The sequence below is a fragment of the Apis cerana genome, linkage group LG7 (assembly GCF_029169275.1).
Source record: "Apis cerana isolate GH-2021 linkage group LG7, AcerK_1.0, whole genome shotgun sequence".
NCBI lineage: Eukaryota > Metazoa > Arthropoda > Insecta > Hymenoptera > Apidae > Apis > Apis cerana.
The window spans coordinates 932,556-947,520 of record NC_083858.1 but is presented as its reverse complement, the minus strand read 5'-3'; the positions used below and the strand labels follow the sequence as shown (position 1 = coordinate 947,520).

The 14,965-nt window shown below is 36.0% G+C and overlaps 2 protein-coding genes across 3 annotated transcripts in view; one reads left to right on the top strand and one right to left on the bottom strand.

Moving 5' to 3' along the window:
• Positions 1-13,903, top strand: part of LOC108002483 (Fanconi anemia group J protein homolog) — a 59,539-nt gene extending 45,636 nt beyond the window's left edge. For both annotated transcript variants that reach the window (XM_062077511.1, XM_017064196.3), the window contains 11 exons: positions 9,285-9,417; positions 9,497-9,598; positions 9,678-9,771; positions 10,048-10,272; positions 10,349-10,582; positions 10,846-11,157; positions 11,345-11,653; positions 11,847-12,179; positions 12,258-12,454; positions 12,529-12,580; positions 12,661-13,903. In XM_062077511.1, the coding sequence (XP_061933495.1) occupies positions 9,285-9,417; positions 9,497-9,598; positions 9,678-9,771; positions 10,048-10,272; positions 10,349-10,582; positions 10,846-11,157; positions 11,345-11,653; positions 11,847-12,179; positions 12,258-12,454; positions 12,529-12,580; positions 12,661-12,750 (2,081 nt within the window). In that variant the 3' untranslated portion in view covers positions 12,751-13,903. The remainder of the gene's footprint in view (positions 1-9,284; positions 9,418-9,496; positions 9,599-9,677; positions 9,772-10,047; positions 10,273-10,348; positions 10,583-10,845; positions 11,158-11,344; positions 11,654-11,846; positions 12,180-12,257; positions 12,455-12,528; positions 12,581-12,660) is intronic.
• LOC108002485 (coiled-coil domain-containing protein 86) lies at positions 12,897-14,834 on the bottom strand. Its single transcript, XM_017064202.3, has 3 exons — positions 14,184-14,834; positions 13,909-14,113; positions 12,897-13,081 (listed from the first exon to the last, which is right to left on the bottom strand). Exons 1-3 carry the CDS (start codon positions 14,381-14,383, stop codon positions 13,001-13,003), a joined length of 486 nt encoding a protein of 161 aa, XP_016919691.1. The 5' UTR covers positions 14,384-14,834; the 3' UTR covers positions 12,897-13,000.
• Positions 14,835-14,965: the final 131 nt, after the last annotated feature.

Genomic DNA, 14,965 nt, shown 5'->3' with positions numbered 1-14,965 from the left:
GCTTCTTAATACATAATATCTTGCTCGGTCGAAGAGAAAATCGAAGGGGGAGAAGAAATGCAAGAAACTTTAAATTAAACGCGAATGAAGGAAATTTTATAGATCGTGCAATGAAAATGTAAGTATTCCTCGAGCGTTTAATTATAGAAATGTAGAGCCCTTCACTCTCTGAATAGAGATAACTTTGCACGACGTCAAATTGACATTTGAAATACAATTTACAATCTCTCTCCCCCTCTCTCTCTCTCTCTCTCTCTTTCAATATATTATATCTATATTTTTCCATAAAAAAAAAAAAAAGAAGAAAAATTCGTGGTAATATCAATTTCTCTACAAGTGACATTTTCAATGATTAAATCATTGGACGTAAAAACAATTTTAATGGAGAATAAACCGCGTGTAATCAAGATTGTTTGTACAGTGCATCGTGTATCGTATCGTCATGGTTGGAACGATAATGGTGTGTACGGATCGAATGGATCGAAGATAGCACGGGACCGGAATCATATAATTTTATTGTTAAATTAGAATGTTAAGTGATGTTGATGAACGGGACGACACATATGTAATGAATGTCATACCGCGGTTATTAATTCCGCCGATAATACGTAACGCATATTAATGTACCGAATTCAATTGTAGTTTCATTTCAACGGTTACAAATGCTAATGATGATTGTTAATTATAACACGAATTGCAAATCGAACATCCTAAGGGGACGTAGCGAGTACAAACAAATTACTAATGCGATCGTTTGATGCCTCCCCTCCCCCCCAAATTTGTTAAAAACAATCCCCATTACGTACGATACAACCAGGATTATTAATTAATACAGTCAAACCGATTCGATTAATACATATCCGATACCACCATCCTCTACGTCCACTAATATTTTTAATCTCTTCCCCTCATCCCCTAACGATTACTAAAATTCCTCTATACATATACATATACATATATATATACGTCAAATTCAATTTCATCCTCGCGCGTCTCCTTCCCCTAAAATCTGAGAGGCAAAGTTGGAAAAAACGAGGGAAGGAATTATATTTGCACTTTCACTCCTTCCACTCGGTTGAGACGCATCGAACACGGTGCGCGCGTACCAGTAGCGAACGAACGCACAGTGTGCGTGGAAACGTTTGATGGGGTGAGTAATGTCGGGAAATGCAGCTAACGAAGTTTACGAAGACACTTAACGGAATTACGCCCTCGCCAGCAATGGCCTCTGCGAGCGAGTGCTGCTCCCCCTCCTCCCTCTCCCTCTGAATTCTCTTCCCTTTCTCTCTCCCTCCCTCTTTCCAGCCGTTTCCTTTTCTGGTGGCAGGGGATCGTCGCGTTAATTACCGCGAGCGGAGGCAAGAAGCCGGGGAAAATCGCGGCGAGAGAGCGCATCATCGTTCTCGTGAATATAGTCGAGGGTGGGTTGGTGGCTGGCGAAAGGTCGTGGAAGAAAAAGCAGCTGCTAGAAACTAGGAACGGGCGAGAGAGGGGGAGGGAGGGAGAGGAGGGGGGGTGGGCGACGTTGGGTGGATGACTCTCGGGGCGAAACGAGGGAGGTTGGCTCGGTTTTGCGTCGAAGAAGGGTGTTATTGACATGGTGGGTGTCGCGTCGTCGGCCATCTTGGCCTGCCTGCACCCTCTCCTCCGCTCGAGTCTCTCTCTCTGCTCCCCCATCCCGTCTACCCTTCGCACCCTGCCCTCTTTATCGGTCGGGCAGCTCGCGCCGTACGTCCGTCTTCCTCGCGTCCAGGACATCCTTGTGTCCCCCTTGTGTCGAGTGACATTCGGGCTATACGCCCGGCCTAACCTGCCCGACAGACGCCCTGGGCCACCCTTTTCGACCAACCCCGGCGACGAGCTCCGTGGGTCCCGGGGGTTGCTTGTCGCCATGGAGACCGAACCCTCCTCGCCCAACCCCCGTCAACCAAACACCGGTTTCCTGTCCCTCGGTACACACTTCCCTTCTCCTCGTTTCTCGCTGTCTCTTTGCCTCCTCCTCGAATCGTTTCCTCCGCTACGCGATTCTCTCTTCCTCCCCCCGCTCTCTCTCTTCCTCGAAACCGGTGGTAGTAGTTTTACAAACGGCGGTAATAGTGGTCCAAGTAGTAGTACCGCGGTCATCAGCGATTCTTCCAATTCTTTCCTACTCGCCTCTTCTTCCTTCGATGCTGTCCGATTCGTTTGCTCTTCCTTCTCTTCGTTATGGTTTTCGTTGAGGAATATAAGGTCTTCATCGACGAGGAAGACTTTTCTTCGTCTCATTTTCGCTTAGCTTAGGAAGTAGATGGTGGTTTCCTCTTCTTTGGGAAAAGTAATATCGGCGGGTGGAAAGTATTTTCACGCTGACCGCATCTTCCAGATCCCATCCAGCTTTAATCCCATGATCCCCGTTACTTTTTATTTATGTATTTGCTCGACCTATTTCTTCACTTTCCGCCAGTAACCGGATCCGATCCGACCGAGATAGGCATTTTTCTCCCCTGCGTATATTTGCTTTGCCCTTCTCGATTAGAAACTTCAGCCCTCCGTCTTCTTTTTCTCTCTCTCTCTTTCAAATTCTAGCGAATTTTGTTCGACAAAGTCACGAGACAATTGGGACAAATAATCGATATGAATTGGGAGGGTTGAAAATACGTTTTATAATTTTCAGAATGACAGTGGATCGATCTATCCCTTACTCGGAAGATCCAAAGATCTCTTCTTTTGAGATCTCCTTCCTTTGCTTCTTGAATATCTTGTTCCGTGAAAGAAGATGTTTCCATCTTGGAAACCTCTCCTCCTGAGCAACCAACACACGGAGGTCAGTGGGTGGATGTGAAGAAACCTCGCGCTAATAACGTTCTTGTACGACATAAGGGATGTTACCCCGGAATACCGCATTCTTCTCTTTGCTTTCTTCGCCGCGTAGGAGAAGCTCGATCTCTTCCAACCCCTTTTGTTTGCCTCCACTCGCTCGCTTCTTTCTCCATCGTGAACTGTGTTGCCAAGGGTTGCGATCACGTTGCCCCTATTTGTCCGGGAATGTAATGATTCCACGTTGCTTTCATAGTGGCAAGGAAATACGGCTTGTATGCTCGGTAACCAGCGGCGTAGAAAACAGTTTATTCAACGGATTCTAATCGAATACCACGTAAGAAAACGGACTTTTTTCATATATTCATTCGTTCAGAGACGAGAAATTTGTCAATTCGCAATAATCATCCAAAACTTGTACATACAATTTATAATTCAATTATCGAAATTATCTGCCTCGTTTCATCCTCCACTGCATTCCCTTCTTTCTTTTCTTTTTTCATCAACGCGCGATTTTATCACCTGGCTTCGTTCCTCTTCGCTCGCCCTTCTCATCTTATTGTCTCCCATCTTCTCGATTCTCGAAACGCAAATCCCTCGGACGATTCTTTGTTCTCGCCGGCGGGGGTGATAAATGAAAAATAGAGGAAAAAAAGAGAGAAAGAAAGAACCGAGGGGGGGAAGGAAGAATCGATCGGCGGCCATTGTGCCGCGGGGATGGATTAGAAATTCTGCGATCCCGTGGCCGTCGACAAAGGGATTACGGAATTTAAACGATTCACCGTAGTTTACGGTGCATCGTGTCCATATGTCGCGCACATCGGCGCCGGCATTGTGTCCCCGGATCGTTTCGCAATCCGCTCGCGCAGCGGGTGCATCGCGAAAACGCGGCAATTTCAATGCGAACGTTTCTGCGATGCTGCGCCCGAATGGGGGTGAGTCGCGCTCGCTGATTAATTCGCGAGATTTTTTCTTTTCTTTCGCTCGTGCCTTTTTCCCCTTTTTTCTTCTCTTTAATGACGAACGTCCACAGGCGAACGCGGTTAGAATAAATTATTACGGCCGAAGTCGATGACGAGCAAAAATTTTACAGTATTTTTTTTAAATAATCTAATAAGATATTTTGCGACGTTTCAGGATAGGATGCTTATGTAAAGATTAAAAGGAAACAGTGACCCGTCTTCGTTAAGGATTAATTTTGCATCGCACGAAATCCTAGAATTCCGAATGAATCGCGATGAAATTCTGTTTTGGAGAACAATTGATTTTTTACTGAGTTGAATTTTAATTATATGCTTTTCCTCGGCTATCGGTACAATTTATTTCCTTTATCACCGATATTAATAATTCTATTAATACTTCTTCTTGTTTTTAACGGGAACATTCTTCCATTATCTACTACTGTTTTCTTATCTCTTCTAAAATATCGATTTCAAACATTATATCCGTCCTCGGTATGGATGAAGAATGAAAAAAAAGTACTCTTAAAAAAGAAGAAAAGAAGAAGAAGAAGAAAAATCGCCTTAATAGAATCGATAATTGGGATCTCGGATCGCAGCTTCTTCCGGTGTTTTTAACGCAATTCCGCCTAGTGGAGAAAACGACGAAGAAAAATAGCGAGGTGAACCGCTAGGAGTGGTGGTTTTCTCATCAAGAGGACTTAGAGTATTTGTTGTCGACGACAGGAAGGGAAGAAAACGGGGAGGGATTATGGAGGGAGAGAATGGAAGAAAGTCGAGGACCAATTAATTCGTGGCTGCGGCTTGATTTACCAAATGGTTGTTAATTGGTTGAATTGCGGTGCTTCGCAAAACTTTATGACCGGCCGGGACAAAAGCCATATCGATAGAGGCTCAAGTTCCCGCTAATAATCTCTAATTCTCCAACTTTAGACAAAAGGAAGATCGGGATGAAGTTTTTTAGTATCTACCGATAAATTCATTATGGAGAATTATGGAATTACATCGTGGAATTATAATATTCATCCTTTTAACGTTCTTTCTTGTTAAAAAAGACACGTTAATATAATAATTTTGAATCTTTTCTACGATTACTGGAATTTTTTAAAAATTTTAATCGTATTCAATTATCAATTATCACTCGAATTAATATCGTATTTCGAGGGAAATGCTTTTTAATAAAAATTAGAATGTGTAAGAAGATTACGTAAAAATCCCTTACGTGATCTTACTGCAAATGCATATATATATATTTAATTTTTCTATAATCTTTCTACAATCAAAATCACCTCACTTAAAAGAACGAAATCGAAAAGAATCCTTTCTTTTTAAGCACCCTATACGTCTCACCATAGTATCCCCCCTCTAGAATAATCGCGACACTTACGATAACCAATATTAATTAGCCATCGTAACCGATCGTACAAAGTCCCCGTATTTCATCGACAAGAATCGAAGAATCGACCGCTTTATACTCGCGAATCAACTGTTTATTTATTCGCGATATGTGGGTGGGGAGGGAGCGAGATACGGAGCGAGTGATCGACGTGAAACGAGCTCATTCATAGTATCTACGATGAATGGGGAAGGAAATACGGACGAGACACGACACCCTATTGTTTCTCTGAATTTTCTTTTTCTCCTTTTTTTCCTTTTTTTTTCCCCTCCACCTTCTTCCTCCTCCTCCTCCTCCTCTTCTCCCTCGGTTAGAATTATTTCGCAGATAAGAAGGCACAGTGGCCGATTCATTTAGGATTTCTCGATAGCGAAGGATATTATTGGAGGCATCTTGACCTCGATTTCGCCCGACAGAGGTCGTTCTCGAATGATTAATATCAGTTTTATAACCCTTCTCGATGAATGGGGGAACGCGTGTATTTTTGCATCCGATTTTCATTTTTTTACGCCGTTTCAATGCGTTTCTACGAGGTCGATTGTTGCTGTTTTTGCTCGATAATGGGCGAGGGCTCCTTCGTGAAAGAATAACGAACCTCGGATGAATGGAAATCGACGTTGATCGTTGTAATTGATATAATTGCGCGCCGGAGAGGAGGCTCGGTTTGCGCTGTCCTCGTGTAATAAATTTCAAAATATCGGTGAAATGAATTTAGAATGGAAGGGGGGAAGCGAGGGTTTCGAACGTTTCCGCGTGTGAAGCGCGTGCGGCCTTTCAACGATCACTCTGGCGCGTCATTTTTCGAATATTTCCAGCCAGAGTTAAATTAAAAAGGAATAAATAAGCAGTCAAGCTTTAAACTTAAATTCGTATCCAATAATTTCATTATCACGTTCGCTGCAACAATTATTTAATTTTCAAAATTGTTGATCGTGTTTTTTTTCCGTGTTTTCGACTGATAAAGTTTTCTAATTATTCCTCGATTCATAATACCGATCGCTGACGAGTGTTCTGCCTTCATTATGCTTATTACGTTCGATATATTTTCCTTTTCGTTCATTCATTGATCCTTATGGGAAATATAAATTTATTCTGTTTTCTATACTCTTCTCTATATTTTACCTTTTCCTAAAAAAAAAAAAAAGTACTCGTGCAATAATTAATTTCAATGAAAACATTGGAGAACTTTGTTTATTAAAAAAATTTTCAACGAATAAGTTATATTTTCAAAAACACGCAGAATGATTTACAAAAAAATATTGCAATCCCTATATACGTTGTTAAAGTATTAATAAATATTCACATTTAATTAAATATACGATATAAATATAATTTAATGATAAAAAAAATAGAAGAATTCACTTAAAATGTGATTGAAAAATGAACTGTGTAACGCGTAAGAATAATTGCAACAAAAGAAATAGATCCATTTTCTAAATTATTCCGAGAACTTTTAATAACATATTATTTACCTATTATTTATTTCCCGAAATCTTATTAACAAATATTTATTAAAATATTTATTAAAAATCGAAAAATTCGTCAATCTTGTTCCTGTATTACACCGATGGACGATAAACGCGAACAATTTCATCGGAGCAGGCATCCATTTTCGGGCGAGAGTTCGAACGTTCTCCTCGTCATCCACTCCTCCATCCGTCTCCATTGATCCCTTCTCCTGTGCCGCCACGAACGCAACAACCCGCAAGTGTCCGGACGTCGAGGGCGTAATTCGATGGCGACGTTAAAGGGGGCGTCTCTCAGGGGTGCGATAACTTTCGGCGTCGACTGTATCGCTGGATGATACCCCCTCGGGGTTTTCTCCCCTCGGGTGTTGGGGTGTGTTTCGTTGCCTGGCAACGACACCCTCAAAGTCCCCGCTCTGATTGGCCCCGTCCCGCTTCTTCCTGTCTTAGCCTCTCTCTTCTCACCCCCTTCGACAATCAGCCAGCCGCGACTGTGCCTCCTATCGACGATCAAAACCACCTCCCTCCCCCTCTTTGTCCCTGACTCCAACCCCCCGCCGACCACCCTCCACGAAAATTGAAAGTCGGCCACCTTTTTTCGTGCCAAGATCGAGCTCGAATATTCGATTCTTTCCCATCACAAGTCTTAGATTCAACGGGATGTTCCCCGTTTTAATCGCTCGCCTCTCGCCACTTCCCCCTATCTTGGTGAGTATCTATTATACTTTTCTATTGTATAGTGTATTTTTTCGAATTTCTCCTTCAGGCTCTTGAAATTTTAAAATCTTTGGCATCGTATTGGAAGTTAAGGATGATTATTAATGGAAAATTCCATGTGATTAATTTTAATTGTGAATCTTGTAGTTTGGATAGATCACTTGGTTATTTTTCAAGTGGTTCAATTGATGATATTGTGTCAAGAAGAATTTGAACTTTTTTCCAAAGACCTACTTTAAAAATCTTCATCGGGATGTTCCATTTTTTTTTTTTTTATTTGTTTTAAAGTATCATTCCGAAGTTTGCATCTTCTGCAAAGTCGAACTCGAATGTTAAACTATCCGCTACAAACGGATCGATCCACAGCAACAGTTTGGTAACACAACTTCGTAAGATAAAGTTGGATGCAAGACGTGAGAAGAAAATTACAGATACAGAGAAATGTATAAAGTAATATAAACTATCGTTACAGTTCAAGCGCTAATTAAATTAATTTTCAGAATATTGGATCAAATATATCGCACAAAAAAAGGAAATGTTAATCCACCATCACCGCAAATAATCACACAATCCTATCCACAAACAGCAATAATTCAATAAACTTTGTTAAATAAATATCAAATATATCAAATATCATATCATTAACTCCATAAAGAAGTGGATTCGTCTCATTTTCGAATTTTGTCAATATCAAATATCACATCCAGTATATATATATATATTTCATCAAGTATTAATTATCGTTACATTTCGAATCAATCAGATTCACACACCTCGTTCTTGAATCTCCATATCCGTATCGAATATCGCTGTTAAATATTATTTCGAAGAATAAATTCACCTTACCCTCGAGTCAAATTATCCTTCCTCTTCAGGAGAAATAGATTCAGATCCTTACCTTCGAGCCACGGATTCCAGCTAGAGAATCGTTGCTTGGTAAAATCAAAGCACAATCGTCGAAATCCGCTTACGAGCGAACCCGTCCATTTCATGCCTTTCATCGTCATTTACGATCATTCCTATTTTTCTGACTCGAGGTGAATCGAGCCACGAAAGGATTTAACCATGCTTCCGCCACCCTCCGTGTTCCTTCGAGTAGCTGGCCTCCTTTTGTCGACATCCGGCGAGAGGGTGGATAAAACCACCCCTATTGATCCCGCTCAATAGATCCCCCTGCCCTTTCACCTGCCATCAATCCCGCTGTTTTGACATTCCTCTCGCTCGTCCTCGCATTAATAGAGCGCAACCAGCAGAGAAGGAAATATATATATATATACATATAAGGTAGATACGAATGGTACGATGTTCTTTCTTTATCTGTACCGTGAGCCTTTCAACGGCGAAGAACTTCCTAAATAAGCGTAATCCTTTTCAGTTAGTCGGCCCCCTTAGAAATCGCTCGCGTCGAGGATGCGCCCGGGGATCATGCGAATTCGATGAAAGATTCTTGTCCCTTTTCCAACCTTTCGCCTTTTTTTCATCTCCTGTTCTTCATTTTTCTCCCTCCTCCTTCTTCTTCTTTGTGATCTGGAAATGAATCGTTGCATTTTTATCTCTTTTCCTTCTTTTCGTCTTTATATTGTATATATAAATAGGATTTAGGAACGCAAGAAAAGGGGTTGGGAGACGATCGAGGGACAAGGAAGGAGTATATTTTATAAATTTTGATAGTGATTCGAGTAAGATTGAAACGAAATTTTTCTTTTTTCTTACGTTTCTTACGTTGATTTTACAATTCTCATTTGGGGGTTGCGAGTTAATAATTCGATAGTTAATAGATAAAAGAGATGGTTAGAGGAGAAAGATGCTCGAGGAAGAAAGGAATTATTGAATTATTCCTCCTTTTTTTTTTCGTCAAAGAGTTTCGAGTATAATTTCTTCGATGCTTGAGAAAGCTGGTGTAGGAAGGATTTAAACGGATTCTTTGTTTTGTTTTCGTATTTGTTCCAGAAGAGGGTAAACAAACGACTTCGTGCGAGAACAATGAAAAAGATTGTTGCGAAGAATTGTTGCGAGATAAAAAATGTACGGTTGATTCCGACGATTCCTACGAGGATTACGAAGATTTCGAAGATGCAAAAGGGTAAAAATTATTCCATCTTTTCTTCCCTCCTCCCCTCGAATTGTTAAATTGATCTTTTCGACGCGTGATATTATTTTAGAAAAAAGTTAAAAGTGCCAAGAATATTTTATGGCACGCGAACGCATAAGCAAATTGAACAAGTCGTGAAGGAATTGAGAAAAACTTGTTATAAACATAAGAAGTAAGAAGTATTTCTAGTATTTTATGTGGAGCGTAAATTTTTATGTTGATTATTATTATTATTTTTTTTTTTTTCTTAGAATGACCATTTTGAGCAGTAGAGAATATACTTGTATACAAAATACCACTAAAAATAAAACCGAGCTTTGCAATGAATTATTGGATACTGCGAAGGTTTGTGTTCAATTAATTTAAATTTTAATTAATACTTTGTTTGAAGGAAAAGTTCCTTTGTAAAAATTTGTTAATTTTGTCTTTTTTCTTTTTTAATTTTTATATTAAAATTATTAAAGAGCTTAAAAGAAAGCTCGTACAAATGATAAATGATAAATACGTTTGTCTCGTTTTTGAAAGAATGATGCAAATGTTAAAAGTTAATTTTGTTCCATATAAGTTTCTTGAATAAATTTTTTGAAATAAAATTGAAATCAAGAAAATATTTTTACACAGCACAAAGGATGTCCATATTACAACGAAACTAATAAAAAAACAATTGGCACATTCTGGGCGTTGGAAAAACTTGGTTTAAGATCGATATGGGATATCGAAGATTTGGTGAATATTGGAAAGGACAAAGAATCGTGTCCATACTTTGCAGCGAGAACCTTGATGGACACTGCGGATATTATTTTCTGTCCATACAATTATATCATCGATCCTAATATTCGCGAAAGCGTGAGTACATTTAAATTTTATTGATAAATAAAATATTTTGTTTGATTTTTATATTCTAATACAATTAAAAATTTAGTTGCAACTGGATATGAAAGATCAGGTGATCATCTTGGATGAAGCTCATAATATAGAAGATATTTCTAGAGATGTTTCTAGTGTTGCTTTTCGCGAGGATCATCTCCAGGCTACTGCACATGAATGTGAAACCCTTGCAAAACAGAGGGCTGAAGATTTCACGACTTATGATACTCTCAAAACGTTTCTTCTCAAACTGGTGGCATTTTTAAAAGACATGAGTCTTGACAAAGTCGTAAGTATTTTTCTATTACTTATCTGAAAAATTATTTGTTAAACTAAATTTTTCAAAATTAATCGGAAAATATATTCTAAAAAAAAAAAAAAATACCGAGTGTGATAGAAATGTGATAGTTTAATTAAATTAAATCGAAGCTACTTCTTTTCACTCTAATCCTTCGCTACACTATTGTTATAGAAACAATATAACAATTTCTACCTTGTCGTTGATCTATTGTAATTAATTTATATCTAATATAATATATATTCTTTTAATAGGATTACAATAATGAGAATCGTTCAAGTAAATATTGGACTGGTGTAGAACTAGCACAATTATTTAATATGAAAGGTTTAAACGAGACTGTCCTTTCTTCGTTTCTGATGGCCTGCAATAAAGCGATTTCGGATTTAAATAAAGCGAAAGAAGACAATAGAATGTACAAATCAATAATGAAGCCAATCATATCATCTAGCACCAAAATGACAATTGAAAATCTAATGTACACCATAAGAATGATCACTTCTAAGGAATACAAAAATGATTATAGGGCATGCGTGATTGAGAATACAGTAAAAGATTTTAAACATGTACGTGAATCGAGAATTAATAACAAAAAAATTAAATATTATCTATTTTCAATAATTACTAAAAAATTTAAGGAATATATCAAATTTTATCTTACCTTTTAAATGATAGATCCAATTATCTTAAAGTAAACTATAACTCTCCAAAAAAAAAAAATTCTAAACATTATCTTTTATATTAAAATTCTAGATAAATGAAAACGCGTGGATGTCGGTAAAGAAATGTGAACAACGTGTACGAACCTTGAAATTAGTGTGCATGAATCCTGGCGTGGCCTTTTCACCGCTCGCTCTAAATGCTCGCTGTATAATACTCGCATCCGGCACCCTGACGCCAACCACGTCATTCCAAAGTGAATTAGGAACGTCATTCACGCACGTGCTAAACACTGGACACGTGATACCTAAGGAACAAGTTTATGCGACCTGTATACCGAAAGGACCAAATGGAATAATGCTAAAAGCTAATTACCAAATTGTGAATACCTGGCAATTTCAAGTAAGCTTCTAATTAAAAATCCAAATGTCCAAATAGGATCTAAAGATGTTGTAGAGGATTGTTTAACGTGAAATTAAAAATTAAGAATTCCAAATAAAATATATCTTTCGAGGAATGTTTTCGAGGAATGATTACTTTAAAATAGTATCTTTTTATTTGAAATCTTTGATATTTTGAGATTTTCTTCTTATAGGATGAATTGGGCCAAGTGTTATTAGATGTTTGCGAGTCGATACCTCACGGAATCCTCTGTTTTTTCTCTTCCTATAATGTAATGAACATACAAATGGAGAGGTGGAGACAAAATTCTATTTGGAGTAAAATTACAAGTGTTAAAACTGTTTTCATAGAACCTCGTCATGGAGGCGGTCTTACAGATATTATGAACGAATACCGTGAAGTGATAGAGTATACTTCGAGTGAACCAAAAGGAAGAATCACTGGAGCTCTATTCTTGGCAGTTTTTAGGGGGAAAGTAGCAGAAGGAATTGATTTTAGAGATAACGAAGCTCGTTGCGTAATAACTGTCAGTTTCCATAATTTAAATATGATTTAATATCACTTAAAAAATCATTAAAAAAAATCATGAATAATATTGTCTCAGGTTGGAATACCATATGCAGTAAGAAAAGATCCTGTAATTGATATGAAAATGACGTATAATGATATGAATGTTTCGAAAGGATTATTGAGAGGTTCAGAATGGTATTCTATTCAAGCTTACAGAGCTTTGAATCAAGCATTAGGACGTTGCTTGAGACACATTCATGATTGGGGAGCAGTATTGTTAGTAGATGAAAGGTTTGTATTAATTACATGTAAATGGAGACATTTTATTACAAATATTCAACATGATTGATTTACTAATCTCTTAGATTCCTGATGCCACAAAACAAGGAGAATCTTCCAAAATGGGTCAAATCAATGGTAAATATTTTAACATTGATTTTGTATTGTTTTAATAATCGAGAAAATTATTAACGAAATTTCTATTTTCGAATTTACAGTGGATCAAACAAAATGAATATGATTTAAAAAGAAATCTTAAAAATTTTGTGGAAAAACAAAAGGCAAGAGAAAATAATGAACAAAACTAGTTTTAATTTAGGAAACGTGATATTCAAAAATATATTTTATCTTTAAAAATTTTTTTATATATATTAAAAATTATATTTTAATATTCAAGAATCAATTATATGATGAAATTTAAATAGATCATAAATTGATCAAAATTATATATATATTTTATATATGTTTAGACCATTCTTTTTTTTTCTTTATTTACAATACACACTTTACACATTTTAATTATAAAATCATAAATTACTTTAGAGATGCTCAATATTTCTAAAAATTGAGTGTATCTCTTTTTTGTATCATTCTGAGATGTTTCTTCTTAATCTTTTTCAATTTTGCAGTATTTGTGATCTATAAAATAAAATAATTTAGTTTCAATTTTTCAATTTAAATTCAGTTTCAATTTCAATTTGAATGTATCATAGTATTCGGGCCTACGCTTATTAGATTGTATGATGATACATTATTAGAAAATATTCTGGGTTATGTATTTAAATCAAATTTAACTCAATGGAGTAATGTAATTTTACATACAGCGATATTATAATATTAATCGCGGTTCCTTAATTCAACGAATTAGATATTATATAATAATAATTTAATTCAAAATTTTTGCCTGAAAGATTATAATAGTTATAACATGGATTGTTGCTGAAAATTTATATTTTTCGTGATATTAAAATAAAAAAATTTTCTACATTGATGCATATTCAACAACGTCAATATACGATCGCTATTTATTTATTATTTCTATGAATGATGACTGATAGAAAACTGGTATAATGAATGAATTAACATTATTAATTAATTCTATCTATCTAGAGACATTCGAATCCGCGGAATGCAAAAATAAAGTACAAAACCAATTCTTAGATGATTGAAATTACAGTAATAATAGATCCTAACTTAACTTTCTTATAATGGGGCATTTTTGATGATAATTATCATCTATCATTTCTGGTCTTTTCTGGATTTATATATTTTATAATATATATATTATATGGCTCAATATGCATAGACCTGAATACTATAATACATAATAATACATATAATACTATACTATAATACTATAATAATTTAATTTTAACATTATGTAAATTATTTTTTTTTTTTGTATGTTTTTCATATTTATAATACAAATATATAATAAAATGTTTAATTTAATCAAAAATACTTACAACTTGTACAATTTCACTCTTTCTCTGATTCTCTGCAGCACGTTTCAAATTGGCTCTTCTTCTTTCTTTTTTTGCTTCCTTTTCCGCTTGCTTTTTTGCTTTTATTTCCCGTGACATTTCTTTAACATGTTTTAGATCTTCTTTTAATTTTTGTTTTTTATCAAAAGATAATCGTATACCACGTGTTTTAACAATAGAAGAAAACCTATTTATAAATATAATACAAAATAAACTTAACATTATTGAATATATTTTACTTTTTTTTTTTTACAAACCTTTTCTTTTGTTCTTTCCATATCCTACCAGATTTTGGTTTTCCTTTAGGAATTTGTTCTTCTAATGATTTTTCTTTCTTGGTTTTTACTTTTTTAGATTTCTTATTGATACTATCCGAATCTTTTGTATTCGTGTCTGAAATATCTGACTTATTATTCAATATATCTTCTGCGCTAATTACCTTCTCGTCAGTCGTCATTTTTTCATTAGTGATTCTTATTTATAATAACAATATAATAATAAACAATTCTTGCTTTTATTGTAAACAATTAAAATATAAACAAGTAGAATAGGTTAGATATTCACGTGGATGCGGGTAACCATATTGCGAATGATTGACAACGCACCACAGAGACATCTACTAACGAATGCTGAAAATTTTTAACAAAAATAAATTCATGACTTCTCTTATGATTGCTTGTATAATCATGATACTAAATATCATGATTTTCGATATAAAAATTAAATATCACGGCATTGAATTTGATATCGCGACATACAATGTCATGTTGTCATAAAAATATTAAAAATTATAAAATAGAATAATAAGGAAAAGATGGACATAAAAATTAACTATCAGCGCCATCTCTTCATTATTTATAGAATGATATCTTTGGTAATCCAGATGGTAAGTTAATTCATATTTTATTTCTATCTTTCTCGTATTATTTGCTTTCTTTATCTATATATGTTTCATCTACGGCATTCTGAAGATGGCGCTGATTCCATATTTTTATCCTATCTCTTTCTTTTTCCTATTCGTTATCCTTATTTATTATAT

What these genes read in the sequence shown, in the direction of transcription:
- LOC108002485 (XM_017064202.3), bottom strand. Translation starts at nt 14,383, where the DNA reads ATGACGACTGACGAGAAGGTAATTAGCGCAGAAGATATATTGAATAAT. An exon ending in TGGAAAGAACAAAAGAAAAG is followed by an intron (nt 14,114 to 14,183) that starts GTTTGTAAAAAA and finishes ATTTATAAATAG; the next exon opens with GTTTTCTTCTATTGTTAAAA. An exon ending in AGAGTGAAATTGTACAAGTT is followed by an intron (nt 13,082 to 13,908) that starts GTAAGTATTTTT and finishes TTTATTTTATAG; the next exon opens with ATCACAAATACTGCAAAATT.